Source organism: Equus caballus, chromosome 28 (genome assembly GCF_041296265.1).
Source record: "Equus caballus isolate H_3958 breed thoroughbred chromosome 28, TB-T2T, whole genome shotgun sequence".
Lineage (NCBI taxonomy): Eukaryota > Metazoa > Chordata > Mammalia > Perissodactyla > Equidae > Equus > Equus caballus.
Genome location: NC_091711.1, coordinates 38,758,918 through 38,782,565, shown reverse-complemented (window position 1 = coordinate 38,782,565; position 23,648 = coordinate 38,758,918). Strand labels below are relative to the sequence as shown.

Below are 23,648 nucleotides of genomic sequence, written 5' to 3'. Positions count from 1 at the left end.
TCCTCCTTGAAATACTTGAATCTCTTGTCTTTCGAGACACTCCCTATTTTCCTCCAAAGCACTGGAAGTTCTTTCTTAGTCTCTTTTGCTGGTTCTTCTTTCTCTGTTCAACTTTTTACATATTGCAACACTCCAGGCCTGGGTCCTAGGACCCCTTTTCCTCTTCTTTTATATCCTCTCTATATACAGTTGTAGTACCAAATTCACCTAGTTGCTCAAGGAAAATCTATGAGTCATTTTTTCCTTCTTTCTTTCCTGAACTCCACATCCAATCCGTTAGCAAGTCTTGGCAACCATAACTCTAAAACCTTTTCTCACTTCAGTCTCTTCTCTTATCTTAATACTATAGCTGGATAGTGCACGTGTTTAAGAGCTCAGTTCTTCTGCCAGATTTCTTGGGTTTGAGTCTCACTGTGCTTCCTACTTGGACCACTTATTTAATCTCTTTCTGCCTTGGCTTGCTCAAAAAATGAAGACAATAGTACCTACCTTAAGTGGCTATTAGGAGAGTTAAGAGTTTAATTCATGTAAGGTGTTTATCATCGTGTTACCACTGTGGTGCAAACTTCATCACTTATTTCCTATGTTACTGCTACCTAATTTGTCCATTCTCCACATAGTTTTATAGCCAAGATACTTTTTGTGGGGTTTTTTAATGCAAATAATGCTATTTTCCTGCTTAACTCTAGTGATTCCCTAACGTACTTAGAATAAATTCCAAACTCTGTGCTGGGTTTATTACTTCCTGGCCCCAGCCTATCTCTTTGACCTGGCCTCTTACTACTAACTTGCTAAAGTAAAGGAAATGTCCTAAATTAACAGTAGGTATGTATCACGTATATATTATACAGGAAATCATATTCTCTGTGGGATTGTATGGAATATTTCCAAAGATAAAAGTGTTCTATACTCTGCATAGAAAGATCTCTCTCTAGTTTTTAGATTTCTTTTTGCCTTTCCTGTATCAGATTATCAGGAGAGCTTTATTCAGCCTTTAAGACACTTGATAAGATTTGCTTCCCAATAAAGAGCTTTATAGTGGAAGCTTTCGTTGAATAAGGATGGATTTAACTGCAAATACTTTCCATTTTCTTTTATTAGATATTAGACCACCAAGAAATCGATTCTTTCTTTGAAAACATGCTGTTTTTCCAGTGTTGATCAGATATATATAAGCACATAATTTCATATTTTCATAAGTAATGGGCACAATTTATTTGAAAAGTCTAGGCATGATGGTAGCAAATGAGGCATTCCATAGCATTGTTTTAGAATCATGAATATACAAGCTGCTCTGTTAGCTGTGTTTCCAAATCACTTTCAAATAGTTACGAACTCACAGACTTACCAGAAGAACTGTGAAAAGGACAAAGAAGGAATAAAATAGAAATCCAAAGCTTTATCAAGATATTTTAATTCCTAAATCTATTTCTTTACTAGTTGTCAGTCTGTTTTTCTTTTAAAGGTCGGCCCTGAGCTAACATCTGTTGCCAATCTTTATTTTTCATTTTTCTTCTTCTCCTCCAGCCCCTCAGTACATAGGTGTCTATTCTAGTTGTAGTTCCTTCCAGTTATGCTGTGTGGGACGCTCCTCAGCGTGGCGTGAGGAGCAGTGCTAAGTCTGTGCCCAGGATCCAAACTGGCAAAACCTTGGGCCACTGAAACAGGGCACGTGAACTTAACCACTCAGGCATGCGTCCCACCCCTCAGTCTTTTCTTTTTTCTCTTTTTATTTCTATTTTTATTTCTCATTAAATCAATTTTGGTAATTTTTGTCTTTCTGGGAATTTTTCTATTTCATCTCAATTGTTTATGTTACTGATATGAAGTTATCCTTCATCACCCATGTGATCGTTGTAATTTCTGTAGCATCTGCAGTGATAGCCCTCCTTCAGTCTGGATTTTGGTGATTATGTCTTCTCTCTCTTTTCCTTGGTCAGTCTAGCTAAAGTTTACTAATTTTGCACATCTTTCCAGAATAAATCAGCTTTTGATTTCATTGTTTTTTTGTTTTTTTTTTGAGGAAGATTAGCCCTCAGCTAACTACTGCCAGTCCTCCTCTTTTTGCTGAGGAAGACTGGCTCTGAGCTAACATCCATGCCCATCTTCCTCTAGTTTATACATGGGACGCCTACCACAGCATGGCTGCCAAGCAGTGCCATGTCCACACCCAGGATCCGAACCAGCGAACCCCGGGCCGCCGAGAAGCGGAGCGTGCGAACTTAACCGCTGCGCCACCAGGCCGGCCCCTCATTGGTTTTTTTAATCTATTATTTTTCTGTTCCTGTTTCATTGATTTCCATTCTGAACTTTATTATTTCTTTCCTTCTACTAGCTTTGGGTTTGATTTGGTCTTATTTTCCTAGCTTCTTGAGGTGTAACCTTAGATCATCAATTTTAGACTTCTTTCCTTTCTTATATGTGTTTAAAGCTATATATTTCCCTTTAAGTTTCTTTTTAGCTGCATCCCATAAAATGTGATATGTTGTTGTGTTACATTTTCATTCAGTTCAAGGTATTTTGAAAATTTTCTTATGATTTCTTCTTTGATCCTGGGTTACATAGAAGTGTTGTTTAATTTCCAAATGTTTGAGGATTTCCCAAGTTTCATTCTTTTGTTGATTATAATTTAATCCCATTGTGGTCAAAGAACACAGTTTGTATGATTTCAGTCTTTTTAAATTTATTGAGACTTGTTTCATGGCTTAGTAGATGGTCTGTCCAACAGAATGTTCCTAACCAATTGGCCCTTTTATCAATATGAAATTTTTTTTGGTCTCTATTAATATTTCTTCCCTTAAGTCTATTTTGTCTGATGTTAATATCACCACTTCAGCTCTCTTAGGATTACTATTTGCATGACATGTTTTCCCTTCATTTTATTTCAAACTCTTGAGTCTAAGGTATGTCTCTTGTAAAAAAACATATAATTGGATCTTACTTTTTTATCCAGTCTGAAAATTGCTGCCTTTTTATCAGAGCATTTAGTCTGTTTACATTTAATGTACACACCTACCCTGGAGATATTGCAGGTTCAGTTCCAGACCACTTCAATAAAGCAAATGTTGCCATAAAGCAAGTCACAAGAATTTTTTGGTTTCCCAGTGCATATGAAAGTTATGTTTATGCTATACTATAGTCTATTAAGTGTGCAATAGAATAATGTATAAAAAAACAATGTACATACCTTAATCTAAAAATATTTTATTGCTTAAAAGTGCTAACCATTTTCTGAGCCTTCAGCAAGTTGTAATCTTTTTGCTGGTGGAGGGTCTTTTAAAAAATGCAATATCTGCAAAGTGCACTAAAACAAGATATACCTGTAATTGTTAATATGGGTGGAGTTATGTCTACCATTTTACTGTTTGTTTTTATGTCTCATGTCTTTTATTGTTCCTCTGTTCCTTCTTTACTGATTTCTGTTTAGTTCTTACAGTACCTTTTAAATCCCTTTGTGATTTTTAAAATTATTTTTAAAAAAATTTGTATTTTTTTAGTTCTTGATCAAAGATTACGTCTTTGACTTATCACAACCTATTGATGGGGGTGTGTGTGTGTGTGTGTGTTATTCTGGTAAAATATAGCAGCTTTGGTCCAGTATAGCTCCATTCCTCACCATCTTTTGTGCTATTATTGTCATATATATTATACTTATGTATATGTTAGAAATGCAACAATATAGTATTATAATTATTACTTTAAAGAATCTTACATTTTTGAAGATATTTACCATTTTCCATGATCTTCATATCTTCCTTATGGATTTGGGTTATTTTCCGATGTCATTTCCTTTCAGCCTGTAGGACATCCTTTAGTATTTTCTATACACTAGGTCTTTTGAAACAAATTTTCTGTTTTGGTTTATCTAGGAATGTCTTTCTTTCGCCTCCTTTTTCAAGGATAGTTTTGCTTGGTGGATGGTTTCTCCCCGACTCCCCAGCACTTTAACTCTGTCATCCCATTGCCCTCAGGCCTCTGGTGAGAGTCAGCTGTTAATCCTGTTGTTCCCTGTATGTGATGAGTTGTTTTTCTCTTGCTGCTTTACGATTTTTTGTTTACCTTTGGCTTTGAGCAGTTTGAGCAGTTGGACGCTGGTGTGTGTAGGGTGGATCTTTTTGTTTTTATCACACTTGGAGTCGATTGAGGTTTTTGGATCTGTAGATTGATGTTTTTCATCAAAGTTGGGGAGTTTTTGAGCATAATTTCTTCAAATATTTGTTCTTCCACTTCTCATCCTGCGACTTTCACTGCGGGTGTGTTTCGACAACTGATGTTCTTCCTCAGGTTCGGATTCTGTTTGTTTTTAAGCTGAATCTCAACAGAATCTAAAGTTCTATTCTTTTTTCTTCAATCTTTTTTCTCTCTGTTCTTTAGATCGGATAATTTCTCTTGATCTCTCTTTCAGTTCACTCAGTCTTTGTTCTGCCATATCAAATCAGCTGTTGAGCCCATTTAGTGAATTTTTTATTTCAGTTATTGCACTTTTCAGCTCTAGAATTTTCATGTATGATTTGTTTCTTTATTGAGGTTCCTTACTTGTCATCATATTTCCTTTAATTCTTTGAATACATTTGTAATTGCTGCTTCGAAATCATCTGCTAGATCCAACATCCAGGCCCACTAAGATCTGTTTATAGTTACTGCTTGTTTTCTTGAGTATGAGGCAAACTTTCCTGTTTCTTGGCGTGTCTTGTAATTTTTTAATAAATTAGACATTTTAGTAATATATTTTAGCAACTCTGAAGTGTTATTTGTTTTTTTTGAGAGATGCAGGTGTCTATATTTTTTTAAGTAATTTGCCTGGACTTAAACTGTGGAATGTGACTCTTGCATGGTGTGCAACCACTGATGTTTCTGCTTAGTGTTTTTCACTCTCAGTTTTACTTTTTAGCCTGGCCAGGAGTCAGCCCTTTAAAGTCTCCATAGCTTAGTGGTCAGCCAATGTTTTGGGCAGAGGTTGTGCTTTTAAGCACTTCGAGCTTATAAAGCTTCTACTCTCTGTCAATCTGTTTGTGGGTTGGGAAATACATTCAGAGTTCAGCCAGTTGTCAAGTCTGCCTTGACTTTTTCTTTGTCTTGGGCCCTCTCATGTCTCCTCTCCTCGTGTGCAGTTTCACAGTCAGCCAGGGATGTGAGGAGAGCATATCTAACTCTTCTATGATTCTCTCATTTCCAGGATCTTCTCTTCAGATTTCTGGCTGGCCTTCCACTCCCTCCAGTCAGACCCAGCCTCAAGCTAGAACTTTGTTTCCCCCGTTAGGGTCTTACCCAGTTGCCACTTTTAGCTGACAAAGCTCTGGGTTTTCTGCTGCCTCCACCGCCCACTGCCCCACGTTGAGTCTGCCTCCTGGCTGCAAAGCTGCTGGTTTTCGTGGCCCCAGCCCTGTCCTGATCAAACTGAGTCCCCCAGCAGAGCTGAGAGACAAGAGGAGGGTGGGATTAGCAGGTTGGAGTATCCCCAGGCAGTAAATTTGTAGACTCCTTACCCTAAAGCTCTAGCAATTTTTCAAGAAATTTCTCTATTGTCTGCCTTTGATTGATTTCCAAAACCCTGAAATGCCTGTTTGACGATTTCGTCCAGTTTTTTTAATGTCATGTTTTGAGGAGAGGATTCGCTGACCTGTTCACGCCATCATAGCCAGAAGTCCTTTCCCTGAATCATTTCATGGTAGTTTGCAATTACTCACTGAACTTCTCACCGCTGCTTACTTCTCTTTCTCTTTTTTTGCTTATTGCCCCTGTTTCCCATTGTTTCAGACTCGCAGATTGTGTTTCTAATGACAGTGGTAAGGGTGAGCCCTGCTTTGTAATATAAATATATATAGTTAAGACTTCTGTTCTTCATGCGTCTTAGAAACCGTTCACTAGATAATTTTGCATTATGTTGACCAATTTGAGTTCCTAAAGAAATACTGAAATAAGATTAGGAATCCATGTGTATAGATTGTGAATTTATTGATGCTGAAGAGAAAATGGAAAATTCTTTGAGTTGTGCCTACAAACAGAGATAGCACAGGTTCTCTAATTTTAGGAAGTTTCTGACAATAAAATGGGAAATTATTAGGAAGCTCTGGTTGAAGTTACTTCTTATATTCTTAAGTGTGAATTTTGAATGTGAATTCACTGCTCTTGGGCCATTTACCTTTGGAAGTTCTGTACGTCTGTGTGTTTCTCGGGTGGGGTGTATAGAGAGAGAGATTGAGCAGGACAGCAGGATATCATAAAGCCTACATTTGATAGCATTTTAGATGATTCTGTCAAACTTTTACTGTCTGTGTATATGTTTCTTAAAATGAGTCTGGTAATTCCTGTTGCCAATTAAATTCAAAAGGTAGATAGGAAGCGTTGTTATGTATAAATAAATTATATCTTTATTTGTATAGCACTTTTCAGTTTAAAAATCGCTTCCACAAACAGTATTTGATTGTGATTCCTGAAATGGCCCTTCATGGCACATTAGGGTTTGTACACTTGGGCAATTCAAAGGCCGTCCTCTCCAGTCTCCCACTCTGACTCTTCATCTCCAGCTCCACGGAAGGAGATAGCGGCTATGCGCATTAATCCTCTTAGCAGGCACCTGTGCATCTTTTCCCACTCAGTCAAAGTGTCAGCTCCGCTGGGAAGCTTTGCTTGACTTTCCTAGACAAAGCTAAATCTCTGTATCCTTCATTTAGGCTCAAGGAGACTCCTGAGCTGACCACTTTTTGTGGACCTTATGAGGCGTGAGTTTTTGGTTCACTTTTGCCTCCCTCACTAAACTGTAAGCTTTTAAAGAAAATGTTCTTTTTGTTCATCTCTGCATTCCCTGACTTTTTATAGTGGTTGACACTTAATAGTTACTCAGTAACTATTTCTTGGGGAAAAAATTAAAGAGGATAACAGGTGTGCCTTGGGAGGTCTGAGGAGAAAGAAGCTGAGGCTTCTTGGTGGAGATAGCGTTGGTCTGGGCCTTGTGTTGAGGGATTCGAATTCAAACATGTATAGAAGGTGGTGGGAAGAATTAGGAAAGTCATTTCTCAAAGCAAAATTGGAGAGATGGGAAAGATCAAAGTGTCTTTGAGTTAAAGTGTGGGGTTCCATTTGGCTGAAGCTTTGGGTGTTTCGTGGAGACCAGCAGGAAATAAGCTGGGAGAAAGGTCGCTTGAGTACAAATTGGGAAGAGTATTTGAATACCTGCCTGAGAAATGACTTTATTAAAGGTTTTTGAGCTAGGAGATGGCAGTGAGCAGACCTAAGCATCAGAAGATTAATCTGTTGCATATACAAAATAAGTAGAGGGGCCGGCCCGGTGGTGTAGTGTAGTGCTGTGGCAGCCCAGGGTTCACGGGTTCAGGTCCCGGGCGGGGACCTACACACCACTCATCAAGCCATGCTGTGGCGGCATCCCACATAGAAAATAGAGGAAGACTGGCACACGTGTTAGCTCAGCAACAATCTTCCTCACACACTCAAAATAAATAAGTAGAGAAGCAGGGAGCCTGGTTAGGAAAGAGTCTCGTGCTTAGAGTTGATGATGAGACTCTGGACTGGGAGTTGGAGTGGTTATATAGAAGAGGGAGGAAGTGAAGTTAGATTTTGAAGGTAAAATATTCAGGATTTGACAACTGATTGGATGAGTCAAATAAGGAGATCAGAGTCAAAGATTGTGTCATCCTTATTGCAATAACTATATTTTGAATGAATCATTTTACCTCCCAAGTGTCAGTTTCCTCATCTATCAGATGAAGCTAATAATGCCTACCTGACAGGACTGTACTGAGAATAAATTAGAAATGCTTTGTAAATTACTTGTTTAAATAGTTTTTTAAGATGATTGCTTTTAACCATCTTTTAAAATCAGTTGTCCTGATAAGTGTCGTTTATTTGTACTTTTATTATTGTGAACTACAGCTGTATTTTAATATAGATCATGTTTATGTTGGATGGATAGTCCCATCTTGTTGATGGAGAGAACAAAAAGAAAGGTCTTCTCATACGAAAATGAGAAATAAGCAATAACATCTGAAAGTTTTATTCCTAAAATGTATTTTAGAAATTGATTTTAACGTGGGGCCAGAAGTTTCTTGTGCTCTTAAGATGAGGCTTGTTTTGACAGTCAGTTGCTTCCATACTGTGCATCAGCAAAAGAGATAGCAGTTAGGGGTCTCCCACCTGGGTCTGCAGAGGCTTGATTATCACTGAGCGTGCCTGCGGAGAAGAAAGGACCTCAGTTTCTGAATGCTTAGATATTGTACCAAATGCCAGCAGGCATAAATAACCAGAGTATTTGAAGTAGACAAGCTTTGGTGAATAATCTTCAGTTATGAGGTTTGTATTTGTATATATATTCTGACCGCCTATTGGATTGTACTTTCCTTGAGGACAGGAACTGTTACTTGCCCTCTTCTTATTACTCCCATTGGTATATAATGGATGTTTAGTAAGGTTTTTGAATGAAAAAAAGAAGCTTATAAAGGTGGAGTAAGATGTTAGGCATGTCATTTGAAGCATTTGAACAGAGTTGTTGGTGCATCTATAGCAGAGATTTGAGGGAATAGCTCAGTGGCCTGCCTTTCTGTATTAATCAGCTGTAGATTTTACAACTGTCCTCTTTGGTGGGCCTTCAGGTGTACCTCTAAATAAAGATAACTCAGACCCCATATTGTCCATAATCCTTAATTTCCTCTCTCTTTTGCACACCCTGTCTCTGGAGTTGAAGCCAGATTTTCTTGTGCTTCTCTACCATCAGAAGGTCAGTCTAACCATCCCCCCTTAGAATTACTCATTGACTCCCTTACTTGAAGGTGCCTTGTAGAGTGGTGACCCACTAAAACATAGCCAAGAAGTTATAGCCCTTAACAGTGGGTCCATTTGCCCATATGAGGACTTTTGGAACATCATGGTTAAGATGGAGCCCAAATCCTGCTGTCATGTTCTGTGTTATTGGGCCATATTACCTTCAGCCCAAAGCATACGTAATTATTATGATGTTCTATTTCCAGGCTAGAATTAGGGGCCTGGGACTACAGAGGAATTCATCCATCCAGCCAACCACTTTTCTAAGAGAGACCCTCATTTTCCCCCCAGAGTAAGAAAGGTAGAGGACCATGAGCCCATACAAGCTATCCACACTCATCAACTTATCCTGAAAAATAATTTCTTGTCTCCTTCAACTCCACAGTTTTGATGCCTGTGAGCTGCTTGTCAGTTTCAAAGCTGGATCCATAGGGAGACTATAGCCTACTTTGAAAATGCAGGTTGCTACAGAAAAGCCACACTCAGAGCCAGACATGGATATTTTTGAATAGAGAAAATTGCCCTTTGGTTCGTGTAAGACTCAAGATACCCTTTCAGCATGTCGTAAATATTGTTAACTTAATGATTATTGCTTTTTCTCCTTTACATGCCTTCATTTATTTATTTTCTTACCCTCACACCCCAAAAGAAACCAGGACAGAGTTACTAGGAACAGTAATCCTGCGCTCTGCTGCCCCTTACTGCTCTCCCGTGTCAGGGCCAGGATGAAGCAGCACTAATGGTTACTTGGGGGCATGGGTTGTCTTAACCTGTCTACAAGTTGTATATTTTCCATAAATATTTTGTACTATCTTTTGGAGTCGGTAAACTCTGATTAGAATCTCTGAATTTTAAAATTAAAATGAATTTTAGAAATCACGTTAGACCTTCCTTTCACAGCAGAGGCTGGCAGTTTCCAGTGACTTGAAAAAGGTTACACTCGCGGGTGACAGAGCTGGGCCTCAGGACGTCTGCTTTAAGTCAAGCGCTATTTCCCTGCTTCCCCGTGTAGATTATAAAAAATAGAAGGCACCCGTGGAGATGGTCTTACCTTCTTAGCTTCCACTTACTCTTCAACTTTAAGAACTCCCACTAGACATATTAACAGATTTCTTTCATTTTAAAATGTACATTAAAATATTAAAGAATCATTCAATTAAGTATAAAGTTTTTAAAAATTGAGACAGTCTTCTCTGTGTGTTTCACTGTTACATATAATTTTTACGTAATTCTTACTCCTGATCTAAAAAAATAAGTGACTTGGCTATGGTTTTTGTTTAACAGTGATACTGGTTTTTGTTTCACAGTATGATATTGATAATCAGTATATGATGATATTACATACAAATGATGCCTTTTGTAATTGCTTTTTATAGCACTTTGACCCACTGAGAAAATGGAACTAGATATCTTCTGAAGAAAATTGAATTACTAGTTTATTGAAAAAATGTTAGCTTACATTTAAATGCCCAAAAAGGACTAGATTCTCAGAATTTGATTTGTTGTAGCAATATTCAAATACACAGAAGAAATACTTAAGCATTTTTCTTTAAAATAACTAAATCTACAAGTAATTCTCCTCAAATAGGGAATTGCTCTATATAGATAGAAATTCAATTTTCTAAGCCTAAAAAATTGTGTTTGGTGGTGGCATTAGATAAAATAATTTAATATTCAATAAATCACAAGTTCTTAGTGTGTTATTTTAGCACTGTGAAATACCCTGATTTTCAGTAAATAAAACATCTGGGCCAAGATTTCACGTTTTAGAAAAATAGTCTATCATGTTGGACATTTTTACTCTTTCAGAAGGAATTCATACAATCTAATTCCACCAGGTGTTAACCCATCATGTACTCCATTATAAACATTTATAAAAATGCTGAATTGCTAACAAATCTAGTTGATGTATCAATATGGATTGTAGTTCCTAATTTGGGGGGGGGGCACTGTAAAATGATATAATAAAAAGTATTCCAACCAACTTTCTAAAATATTATCAGGTAAAACTGAATTTTTTTAAAAAAGCTGTTTTTAAAACCCTTTTTATTTTATAGTATTGTAGTTAGGGAGCTTGAGCCCTGGCTATCAGATTGAGTTAGGTTTAGCTCCCAGCTCCTTCCATTTGCTAAATATGTAACTAGGAGAGGATTTTAACTAAATCTCATCTTCCTCACCTATAAAGATGGTCATAGTAGTGCCTAACTAATAGGGTTGTTTTTAGGATTAAATGAGAAAATGAATAGCAAATGCTTAGTATAATGCCTGGCACATAGTAAATTTTCAATGAATATTAACTATGGTATTATTAATATATAGTTATTTCATTTCAAAGAAAGTGTCATAGGCAGCTCTTGACTTATAAAATGATACAAATTAACAAGCCATTCGATTGTATCTCTTTTTCTCTTGCCATTTTCTTCCCTCACACCCTTAGGAGGTGGTGCCCTAGGAGCCATTCTGATTAAAGCAGTGTTTTTCAAAGTGAATTTTATAGCCTGCTCTGCAAAAATGAAAAACTAGACTGACTGAATGATACATGTAATATATATTTTGGGAGAAAAGTGAGTTCTCCCTCTTCAGAATTCACAAGAAACCTGTTAACTTTGTTTAGTCCAGTACAAGCATGCCTCGTTTTATTATGCTTTACTTTATTGCATTTCACAGATACTGCATTTTTCTGCAAATTGAAGGTTTGTGGCAACCCTGCATCAAGAAAGTCTGTCAACACCGTTTTTCCAACAGCATTTGCTCACTTCATGTCTCTGTGTCACATTTTGGTAATTCTCACAATATTTCAAATTTTTTCATTAGTATTATATTTATTAGGATGATCTGTGGTTAATGATCTTTGACGTTACTATTGTAATTGTTTTGAGATGCCATGAACCACGCCCATCTAAGACAGTAAACTTAATCGAGAAAGGTATGTTCTGACTGCTCTGCCAACCAGCCATTGCCTCATCTCTCTCCCTCTCCTTGGGCCTACCTATTCCTAAGATACAACAGTATTGAAATTAGGCTAATTAATAACCCTACGATGACCTCATAAGCGGTCAAGCAAAAGGAAGAGTCACACATCTCACTTTAAGTTAAAAGCTGGAAGTAAGTAAGATTAGTGAGGGAGGCATGTCGAAAGCTGAGACGGGTGGAAAACTAGCCCTCTTGCACCAGTTAGCCAAGTTGTGAATGCAAAGGAGAAGTTCTTGAGGGAAATTAAAAATGCTACCCCAGTGAGCCCATGAATGATAAGAAAGCGAAACAGCTTTATTGCTGATACAGAGAAAGTTTCAGTGGTCTAGATAGAAGATCAAACCAGCCACAACATTCCCTTATGCCAAAGCCTAATCCAGAGCAAGGCCCTAACTCTCTTCAGTTCTGTGAAGGCTGAGAGAGGGGAGGAAGTGGCAGAAGAAAAATTTGCAGCTAGCAGAGGTTGGTTCATGAGGTTCAAGGAAAGAAGCCGTCTCCATGACATAGAAGTGTGAGGGGAAGCAGCCAGTGCTCATGTGGAAGCTGCAGAAGTTCTCCAGAAGACCTAGAGTTAATGGAGGTGGGTACACTAAACAACGGATTTTCAGTGTAGACAAAACTACCTTCTGTTGGAAGAAGCAGCCATCTAGGACTTTCATAACTAGAGAGGAGAAGTCAATGCCTGGCTTCCAAGGACAGGCTGACTCTCTTGTTAGGGGCTAATGCAGCTGGTGACTTTAAGTTGAAGCCAGTGCTCATTTACAATTCCAAAAAGCTTAGGGCCCTTAAGAATTATGCTGAATCTACTCTGCTGTGCTCTATAAATGAACAACAAAGCTTGGATAACAGCACATCTGTTTACAATATGGTTTACTGAATATTTTAAGCCCACTATTGAGACCTACTCAGGAATAAAGATTCCTTTCAAAATATTACTGCTCATTGATAATGCACCTAATCACCCAAGAGCTCTGATGGAGATGTACATTGAGATTAATGTTGTTTTCATGCCTGCTAACACAACGTCCATTCTGCAGTGCATGGATCAAGGTTTAATTGTGATGTTTAAGTCTTATTATTTAAGAAATACATTTCGTAGGGCCACAGCTGCCATAGATAGTGATTCTTCTGGTGGATCTGGGCAAAGTAAATTGAAAACCTTCTGGAAAGGATTCGCCATTAAGAACATTCTATTAAGAACATTCCTGATTCGTGGGAAGAGACAAAGTATCAACGTTAACAAGAGTTTAGAAGAAGTTGATTCCAGCCTTCATGGATGACTTTGAGGGATTCACGACTTGAGTGGAGGAAGTAACTGCAGATGTGGTGGAAACAGCAAGAGAAGTAGAATTAGAAGTGGAGCCTGAAGATGTGACTGAATTGCTACAATCTCATGATCAAACTTTAACAGATGAGGAGTTGCTGCTTAGGGATGAGCAAAGAAAGTGGTTTCTTTCTTTTTTTTTTTTTAAAGATTGGGACCTGAGCTGACAACTGTTGTCAATCTTTTGTCTTCTTCTTCTTCTTCTCCTCCTCCCAAAAGTTTCCCAGTACGTAGTTGTATATTCTAGTTGTGAGTTCCTCTGGTTGTGGCATGTAGGACGCTGCCTCAGCATGGCCTGATGAGTGGTGCCATGTCCGCGCCCAGGATCCGAACCTGCGAAACCCTGGGCTGCCAGAGTGGAGTATGTGAACTTAACCACCCGGCCACAGGGCCAGCCCCAGAAAGTGGTTTCTTGAGTGGTTTCTTGGTGAAGATGCTGTGAAGATTCTTGAAGTGACAACAAAGGATTTAGAATGTTACGTAAACTTAGTTGATAAAGCAGCAGCAGGGTTTGAGAGGATTGGCTCCAACTTGGAAAGAAGTGCTACTCTGGGTAAAAATGCCGCCAAACAGTGTCGCATGCTACAGAGAAATCGTTCGTGAAATGGAGAGTTGATTGATGAGGCAAATTTCACTGTCTTGTTTTAAGAAATTGCCACAGCCGCTCCAGCTTTCAGCAGCCACTGCCCTGATCAGTCAGCAGCCATCAACATCAAGGAAAGACCCTCCACCAGCAAAAGCATTACAACTCACTGAAGGCTCAGGTGATAGCATTTTGTAGCAATAAAGTTTTTTTAGTTAAGGTATGTACATTGTTTTTTATATGTAATGCTATTGTACACTTAGACTGCAATATGGTGTAAACATAACTTTTATATGCCCTGGGAAACCAAAAAATTTGTGTGACTTGCTTTATTGCGATATTTGCATTATTGTAGTGGTCTGGAACTGAACCCACAGTATCTCCAAGATATGCCTGTATTTTGCAAATTTATTTGACTATGAAACCCGTTTTCTACAAAATACCGGTTAACCTTCTGCAGAACTGGCATTCCACCCTTTGGTATGCACTGCTCTATGATTTTTGAAGCATGTACACACACACGTCCTTTAGATGCATTTAAAGCTATTTTGGGCAATAATCTTTCCATTAGATTTTCTTGGGTATAAAATACATTGCAGTGTTATTTTATGCGAATTTGAATGATTCATATTTGGAATAGTGTGATATAGAAAAATTAATGACATTTCACTTTCATGCAAATTTTAAACTGTTAAAGAGCAAAACTCAACTGAATAAATTACAAAGATCTTACTGGCTTTATTCAGTGATTCATGAATGGGGTACCATCCAGTCCAGCATATAGAAAGGAGCTCTGAAGAGCTGTACAGGCAAGAGATTTTATAGGTAGAAGGGAGTAGGAAGAAGGAAATTATACTGGGCATTTGCTGGTTGGGTCGAGCAGGGTTAGCTTCCTTATATGGAGCAGAGGGAAGTCTTGGAGTCGGGTCAGGTGCCTTGTGCTGAGCAGGCAGTGCTGATTGGATGACCTAGGCCTTTCTTTGGAAGAGCTGAGCATAGACAGTTAAGTTTCGGTTTGCTAACTTGGGGCTTAACATGAGCAACTCCATCTTGAGCCCAGTCTGGTTCCTTTAACAGAACCAATGTGAATCTTCCCAAATGAAAACTTTGTTCATAACTGCCTAATTTCAAATGTATATGAATTGTGTGGCAATTCATGTGGCAGCTCTACTTTTAGCTATTAATAGAAATATCTACTACCCTTTCGATAAGTTCAGTCTTGAATTTCGCAGTTTTCAGGACCATTTCCTTTGTGCTATATGTGACTGACTTTGTAACATTGTGAAAATGTCTAATTCATTCAATGATGAGGATTCCCTTAAACCTTGACTGAAGACCAGCCCCATCCAAAAAAAATTGAATCCAACTAGGAATCATTTATATTTTTGTTCTTAAAACGATGAGATCTTGAGGGAAAATGCTGTAGGAGATGAAGCTTCACTTGACTGAGCTTTTGTAAATAAAAGAAATTTACAAATTAAACTTTCTAATTTGGGAATAGATAATAGTAATATTAGATTAAATAGAGTTTGTTCCTTCACCATGCCAGTAATTTGAAAGGAATGGACTTTTGAGCCCATTTCTGACTTTTATAAGTGGTCCAACCCATATATTAAATACAGACATAAACAGTTATCTACAATTGTGCCTGTATATAGTCATTAAACCAACTAAACGTTCTTTGTGTTTTAATGTTCTATAGGGTTTAGAATCTTACATCCAAAAATACTTTTTCCTTTTTAAAAAATTTTTTATTTTGAAATAATTTCAGACTCAGAGTTGTGACAGTAGGACAGAAAGTTTCTGTATACCTTTCACTTAACTTCCCCTAATGTGAACATCTTACGTAGACATGGTACTAGGCAATAAGAAATGTTGGTATAATACTATTAGGTAAAATATAGACCTTATCCAAATTTTACCAGTTTTTCCACTAATGTCCGTTTTTCTTTTCTGAATCCAATTCAGGATCCCATGTTGCAGTTAGTTGTCATGCCTCCTTATCCCAAGATATTTTAATTATCCTCAGCTTATATCTGAAGTAGTTCCAGGCTCTAAAGAACAAAGAAAGGAAAAAACTTTGTATTTAACGACTTGCCGTTGACTGATAACTGTGTCTCATTTCCCAGGTCTCTGCTTGTTCTCCCACAGCCTTTCATGTTTGCATTGGAGAAGGCTGTAATGCTGGCTCTTCTCTTGAGATACGAAGGGTATTTTGAAAGCAGTATCTCCCGAAATATCATACGTGTCAGCTCAAAATAAACAAAGGTCATATTGCCCTATTTTTCTGCCTTCATTAAAATATGTGCATACAGCATTATAAGATTTTATTAAACACTTACTATTAGTTCCAGGTAACTTTTGAATACACCCATCTAATTTTGCCTCCTCCAAAAATCCAGTAAATGTTTCTTGTGTCTGTGCGTTTTTAGGAATACAAACCAAGAACAGGAGAATTAATAATTTTGGAAACTAGACGGTGGATGGCGAATTAGTAACTGACTTAGCCTACCCAAATAAGCTTACCCCTCAGCCAGTAGTGGGGGAAAGCTGAGAAATAATTCCATTTGTGCCACCAAAGTTTCAGAAAATGATGCCTCCAGTTAGGAGATTGGACAACTATTCTCTGGAGAACCTAACTCAAGAGGAAGGACTGAAAGATGCACAAGTGAGGGGAGTCCCCAACAGATTGCTTACCTCACTGAACCGAGAAGAGTCACAAAGTCATCAGGCCCCTCCACCCCACCCACTCAGAACTTCTGGTCAGTTTTCAGCTCCCCTCTCCTCTCAGTTCTTAATTATGAGCAGACAACCAAGGACTACTAGATACCTGAGGAAAACTTACAGCGTGAAAGGCAGGGAACAAAAACAAGAAAAGACATTGGGTAGAAAAAGAATCCTTTCCCCCAAAAAACTACCAAGGCAATAATTGTATCCTCAGAGAGATAAGAGAATATGTTACGTCCACTAAACAAGAATGAAATGCTAGATTAAAGGGGGTGGGGAGTGAGGGGTTCAGAGAAGAAGAAAAGCCCCTGAAATTAAACACCTCGCAACAAGATGGACAAACTTTATGGGAGGGCTGGAAGATGGGATTGAAGAAACAGAAGTCTGCAGTCTCTTGTCCACAATTCTAAAATCCAAAAAGTTCTGAAAACCAAATGATGTTTTCCAAGTTTACAGCAAAACTCACAACCTATATGTAGTCTTTATGCCATTTATGTGAATATGCACATACTTTGCTAAAGAAATATCACTGCCTCAAGTCTCACCGAAGGTGTTACTTTATGGGTTATGCACCATGCCTTTCTAAAATCGTAAAATTCTGAATTCTGATGTCCATTTGGCCCCAGAGTTTTCAGATAAGGGATTAAGAACCTATATCCCAGAAAATAGAGCCAAAGGGCAGAGAGACGGGAAATACAAGAAAGAGATAAGAAAATTAGAGGACAAATCCAAAGGATTTAATATCTAGTAATACAAGCTCTAGAAAGAGAGAAGGACAAAATATAGAGAGTAGGAATCATCAGCGAAATAATTCAGGAAGATGTCCCAGGACTGAAGGACATTAATTTCCAACTTAGGAGAGGCCGCACAAGTCCCAGCAAAATAAATCAAAATAAAATAAACCAATTAAGGCATATGACTATGAAATTTTACAGCACTAGATGTATTTGGATAGTCTACAAACCAGAGAGAATGGGGGAAAAGTCACATATAAGGAGACAGGAATCATAATGCCTTAGGGTTTCTCAGCAGCAACAGTGGAAGCTAGACCAGTTGAGAGTTGCCTTCAAAATTCTAAAGGAAGGTTTTTTCAACCTACATTTCTATACCCAAACTATCATTAAAATGGGTTGGTTTAGTAGATGTTTTCAGACATAAATCAGATTCTCAAGAAATTTACTGTGCTAAATTGAATTTCCTCTTCCTCTTTTTCCCCTTCAGCCTCACAGAGGTGAAAATAAGAAATGAAGACATCCCAGAAAACAAAAGGAGAAATAAATATTGAAGAAAATGGATAATCCATAAGTCAAAATATTATTTCTGAGTTAATCAAGAGATTCCTTAGTGTCTCAGGTTATATATTGTCTTAGGATAAAGACTTGGAAAGTAATACTTCATCTTGTACTACCCAGAATTCTCTTTCAGAACATAGTGGACCATTTGTTCACAATGTATAAATAGTTAAAATATTTCCGTTGTTTCGTAGGGGAGTCAGAAAAATTAACCCACTTCCCAGTTATAAGAATTTTAAAAGTTTGAGTTCATCAAAACATTTTTAGTCTTCATTTCTAGAATGAGGTTTTGAGACAAAAATCCATTTGCTCTTCAGTGTACAAGGCCCTGAGCCCTCTGCAGTGGTGACAGGGAAGCCGAGTTGTTTAAAGTGTGGATGTGCAGCTTCAGTCCACGGCTGCATCGAGCAGTGCTGCTGCCCGTCCGCGCTCTACTCTCTCAGGGCACAGTCTCCAGCCTCCTCCGTTTCATCCCCTGCCCAGTAAGTAAATTAGGTCGGAAAATGGCCACAGAAGGGAACAACAGAACCTGGGGAGGTTTTTTACACAGTGAATAAAGTTGCTCAGCAGCTTACAATAGAAAATAAAGCAAGCCAGTGCTATACTGACCGAGGTTTTTCTCAGAACAGTTTAACTGTCCACCTTTCACAAAGATGTAGCCTAAAAACTTTTATTTACTTTTCTCTCTGATTTGTCTGTTTCAACAATGAGCAGTCTGTATTGAGGTAAACTTAAAACTGCGACTGTCAAATGGGAAATGGGATCTCATTTAACTGCATCCCACGTGGGTTTCCCAGTTCCTGTGTGCACTACGTACAGAGATCCGCTCTCCAGCCCCTTGCAGTGCCAGCTTAGCGGTTCTCTGGCTTTTTGCCTTCGCAGATGTCAATGTGCTTTTGCTGATTTTCTTTCCTCTCCTTTTTCTCCCTTTGTGACCTGACCTGCCCCTCTTCCCTCAGGCTGTAGAATGCATGTCACCTCCTGTAGAACTGTCCCCGGCCTTGTCCCTTACCCCCATGCCTCCCTCCATTGCAGGAGAGTCTTGCTCCTTCAGGTGAGGGTCCTGAAAAAGTGAGAGACCGGGATCGATGCGTGTTCTCACTCCTGTTGAGAAGCAGAGAGGAGAGCGTGGGCTCGCTGCTGGAAAGGAGGCAGTTTAGCACATGTCATTGGGCTGCCTGGTTTTGAATTCCCACCCTGCCACTTACTATGTGACCTTGGGCAACTAACTTGACCTCTCTATGCCTTAGTTTCTGCCTCTGTCAATTGGGGATAATAGTAATACCAGCCTCAAGATTATTATGAGGATTAAAGAAAATAATCCATGTAAAGTACAATACAATATGGTGGTTAAGGACATTTACCCTGCAGCCAGACTGCCTGTGTTTGAATCCCCGTTCCATGGCTTAGGCAATCTTTCTATTCCTCAGACTCCTCATCTGAAAAGTGGGGTAAAAAGTAGTGCCTACTATGTTCTCAGTTTAAAAATAAATTGTACCTACTGTTAGCATTGTTGAAAGAATTACATTAATTAAAATATATAAAATACTTAGGCCGCTGTCTGGCAAATACAAAACACTGTTTAAATACTAAAGATTATTAAAAGGCTCAAATAGAGGTCTGTCATATAGTATGCAGTCAAGAAATAGTTGCTATTTTACAGAGAATTCCCATTTTTCAATAAAATTGTGTAAGTGGGAAGAAGAAAGGATCTTAGTCTTGAAGAGAGGACAGCCAATTAAAGCCACAATATGATGCCACTACCTCTAGTTAAAATGAAAAGGACAATATTAAGGCCTCTCATACACAGTCGGTGGCAGTAGAAGTTAGTGCAGCCACTTTGGAAAACGTACGTTATCGGTAAGGCTGAACTTACACACAGCCCTAACCCAGCAGATCCACTCCTAGATGTATGTACACCCAAAAGAAATGCCTGCTTGTGTGCACTAGAAGACACATAACAAGAATATTCATAGGAACGTTATTCTTAATAGCCAAAACCTGGAAGCGGCTCAAGTAAATTCTGTATGTTTATAAAATGGAAGAATGATGAGTTAGAACACAGTGTGTGTGTTACACAAACACAATGTGTAAAAGAAGCTAGACACAGAAGAATACATCTGTATGATTCCTTTTTTTTTTTTTTTAAGTTCAAAAATGACAAAACTAATCTATGGCATTAGGAGTCAGGGTGGCGACAGGTGACTGGAGTGGGCCTGAAGCTGCACCTGAAGTTCTGCTGCTTGATCTGATCTGATTACATGGATGTAATGGTTACATGGATGTATTTTCTTCGTGGAAATTCATTCAAACTGTATGCATATGATTAGTACATTTGTATGTTAAACTTCAATTGTAAAATTTACGTTAAATCAGAAGGCTTGAGAATTTTAGAAATGATAGTTCACTTTTTCCACTTGCCAAGTCTCCCTAGAATTAAAGATTTCATGCTTTTAAAAAATGTAGGTGTTCACTCCAAGGCTGGAAAATTAACCAATCTGGCTTCCAAACTTCTTCTTAACCTGTGTCTTCAGGGCTGTAAAAAACTCTCAAGAGCAACAAATGAGCACCTCAGGCAACATACTTTGAAGTAGTCATTAGTTTTCGTTTATCCTGCCACCTCACGTACGGTGTTACAGATTGCCTGGACTACATACGTAAGTTAAATATAAAACAGTGGTTTGGAGCTAGAATCAGTGTTTTTAACTTTCTTCAGAGTGATATACTATCACCCTGCAGCTCAGATCTAGTGGTTTGAAAGTTTGCTGGAAGAAGGAGTTTTGTGCGATCCAGCCGTGAGATGTGAGGGGCAAGTTTGAAGGTGCCTGAATGAGCATTAGCTGTAATTGATGCTCATGCGTATTGCTTTTTGCTTTGGTGTCCGTGATACTGTTTTAGTAACTTAGTGAGTTTCATCTTTGAGTGGAATTTGTTTTGTTTAGTCTGCATCGTGCCCAGATTGATGATTGAAAACCTGACACTTTCGCAGGACACTGCTTCATGGCTCTTCCTTTTTCTGCTATTTTTACATCATATGAATCATTGCGCATTTAAGCCATCTGCAAGGCCTGAATGGAATGAGATAAAAGCTGCCATCATTTACATTGACACTTGGAAAGCTGGTATTCATGCAGAGTTTATTCCTGGTTATCCTTTATATTTTAACATCTCAAACTTCATTTCAAGACAGTTGCTAACATCGCTGAGCCAGAAGTATCTGTGATTAGGTTTCTTTTAGCTGAACATTGGGTCAAAGGGAAGGATCCATTCTGTGTGACCCAGAAGAATCTGTTAGGGACCCGGTTCTAACTCAGTTGAGATAATAGGAACAGCAAGTTCCACTCCTGTTTGAAGAGTATCTTGGTTTAATCAGCTCGGCGAGCCATCTGGTTTGGCGCACACTTCACAGGGGACACTACAACATAAGATTCTTAAATTGCCACGTCAATACTTCAAAATAAATGGTTTTGAATGCCTAGAATGTATCACACCCGTTAGATGTTTATCGAAAGTATTTCTCAACACAGCAACTTTTTTGAGGATTTATTGAAAAAAAAATGAGGCGAACGCGTGCCTAGGATGTTGCAAAAGAGATTCATGATTAAAAATGCACACCCACCCTCACGTTTCCTCCTGAGCTATGGATGTATACAAATCTAGCATTTATGTGCATGTAGTGGATTAGTCAGGGGCCTGTCAAGCCTTTGCCCACGGGTTTTCTACATGCAGCATTGCTCTTGGCTACGCAGGTTCATTGCCCTGTGCTGAAGTTAGCAGGGGGGGTCTAATCAGGGAGGAGAGTGCAGGTGGGTTTCAGAGAGAGGCGCTGCATCAGTTTTTAAGCCAAGTGCCCGTTGTCACTAGGTGTCTCCTCTTCATAAATAATAAGGTAATGCTTTGGTAACCCAGTAGTCATCAACTCTACAACTATTAGAATGAAATATGAAAATATTCCCTTATTTCCTGAAATAATAGACAAAAAATGCATTGACCTCCACAACTAAGTACAACAGACTCTTCATTTTCGAAATGGAAAGATCCCCAAAACAGAAAGCTCCGTAAGACTTAATAATGGTCCTGTTTTTAAATCTTCAGTTATCCTAATGCATCTCTGTGTGACCGTGGGCAGGTCACTTAGTGTTTCTCCTAATCTTTATCTCCTAATTTGCTGATGTGCTGTTAATGTTCAAAAGACCTAAATTTTGTTTGTAAACTACAGCATTTTGTACATAGATAAATAACATCTTTGGGTTTTTTTCTCTTTGAAAGGACAACTGTAATGTTTGCTTGAAGACACTGAGAACAGTTGGCATGGGAGGACTATTTTACATAACTCTTGTGAAGTAATTGTATTTACTTTTCATTCAATGTTTATTTCTTTACTTAGCAGACAGAAGGGGGAGCACAGACAGACGGCCAGCAATCACAGACACAAAGTAGTGAAAATTCAGAGAGTAAATCTACACCCAAACGACTCCATGTCTCTAATATTCCTTTCCGCTTCCGGGACCCGGACCTCCGGCAGATGTTTGGGGTAAGTCTCTGAAGTCCTTTTGTGGGTTTTATAATTAAAATATAATTTAATCCACCGATGTATTAGTCATTAGTATTTTAGGATAGAACGGCCAATACACTAGGAAAGGTCCTGAGGTAAAGCACTGTTTTCCGCAGTCTTTAGGAACTTTTCCTACCGCCTGGTCTGTTTTAGACCTTAGCCTTGAAGTCCTCACATACAGAAGGTCACTGTGCAGCTGGGTTTGCCTGGGACTCGCGGTTTCTTGGGACGTGAGACTTCCAGAGCTAAAATCAGGATAACATAGCAGTCCCTGCCTTTCTGAGTGTTATGAATTAAAGGAAATAATACCTGTGAGAGCAGATAGGACCTGGATTTTGTCTTTACTTCTTTGCTCATAACTCAGCAGTGTCAAGAGTAATATCTGAAATCAGGCTAGGAGGTTAGTTTGCTCTCTCTGTCGTGTTCTTCCAGCTGTTTACTTCCTCCTGAAATCTCTATCATGAAAGCAACATGTAATAGCAAAGATTTAGGTTACTGGGACGTGAATGACTACTGAGAATCTTAATTTTTTTTCTGGGCTTATGTGTTGTTGCCGGTTTTAATTTGGCCAAACTCTTAACTTGAACTAGGATTAAGAGATGATTAGTTTTTTAAAAATTTTATTAGTACAGCTGCCTAGTACTTTGTCAGGAGAGCAGATGCACTTCCTTAAGTCTTGGTTATGGCCACTTCATGGCGATAAGACCCTGGAGCTTAGGGCTGACTACCTGGATGTGTCTTTTACACTGAAGGCAAGGCCAGGGTTGAGATTTAATGATGTTTTTGAAGTACTTGAAGAGTTTTTACACAGAAAATGGTAGCCAACTGTTCTTCATCTCTACAGAAAAGAGAGCCATGGAAAATATAAAGGGCAGCATAAAGAATTTAGGTTACGTTTAAGCAGACCCCTCCCGGCACTGTGAGCTATTAGGTTCCCTCCTGAATTACCAGAGGGAACATGGAATCTTAATCACTAGATATCTGTGAAAATGGAGTCCATTCTCATCTGTCAGAAGTGCATTTTCTCTTGAGTCAGAAAAATAGTGTCTATGGAAGACCTGCCTCGGCCAGTTGTCAGTGATTTCTTGAAATGTATTATGCCCTTCCCATAAGGCAAAAAGTGCAAAAAAAAAATTTCCTTGCAAGGAATACGTAGTTGCTCTTCTTCGTCGTTAGTGCCTGTTACTCAGAAGGACAATGGTAAAGAATAGGGGATTTCATGCTCCATTTTTTTTATTAGCTCTGTAATCTTGACAGGTAACTTCTTTTTCAGCCTCATTTTCCTTAACCATTAAAGGAAGGCAGTCTTTACTCTAGAAGGATGTTTTAAGGATACATTAGAAAATGTAAAAAAAAAAAAAAACCAACAAACTCTAAAATAGACACCATACAAATCTTAGTTTTTTGGATAGGCATAGA

The 23,648-nt window shown here is 38.5% G+C and overlaps 1 protein-coding gene across 50 annotated transcripts in view; it reads left to right on the top strand.

Annotated features, from left to right (window-relative positions):
• RBFOX2 (RNA binding fox-1 homolog 2) overlaps nucleotides 1-23,648 on the top strand; it is a 265,092-nt gene that overhangs the window by 202,767 nt on the left and 38,677 nt on the right. For 30 of the 50 annotated variants that reach the window (XR_011433672.1, XR_011433673.1, XR_011433670.1 and 27 more), the window contains one exon: nucleotides 22,062-22,208. Coding sequence is in view for 46 of the 50 variants with exons in the window: in XM_070254235.1 (XP_070110336.1) it covers nucleotides 22,062-22,208 (147 nt within the window). In the remaining 4 variants the exon portion in view is untranslated. The remainder of the gene's footprint in view (nucleotides 1-22,061; nucleotides 22,209-23,648) is intronic. The other 20 variants (XR_011433671.1, XM_070254237.1, XM_070254234.1 and 17 more) reach the window with 1 other exon arrangement.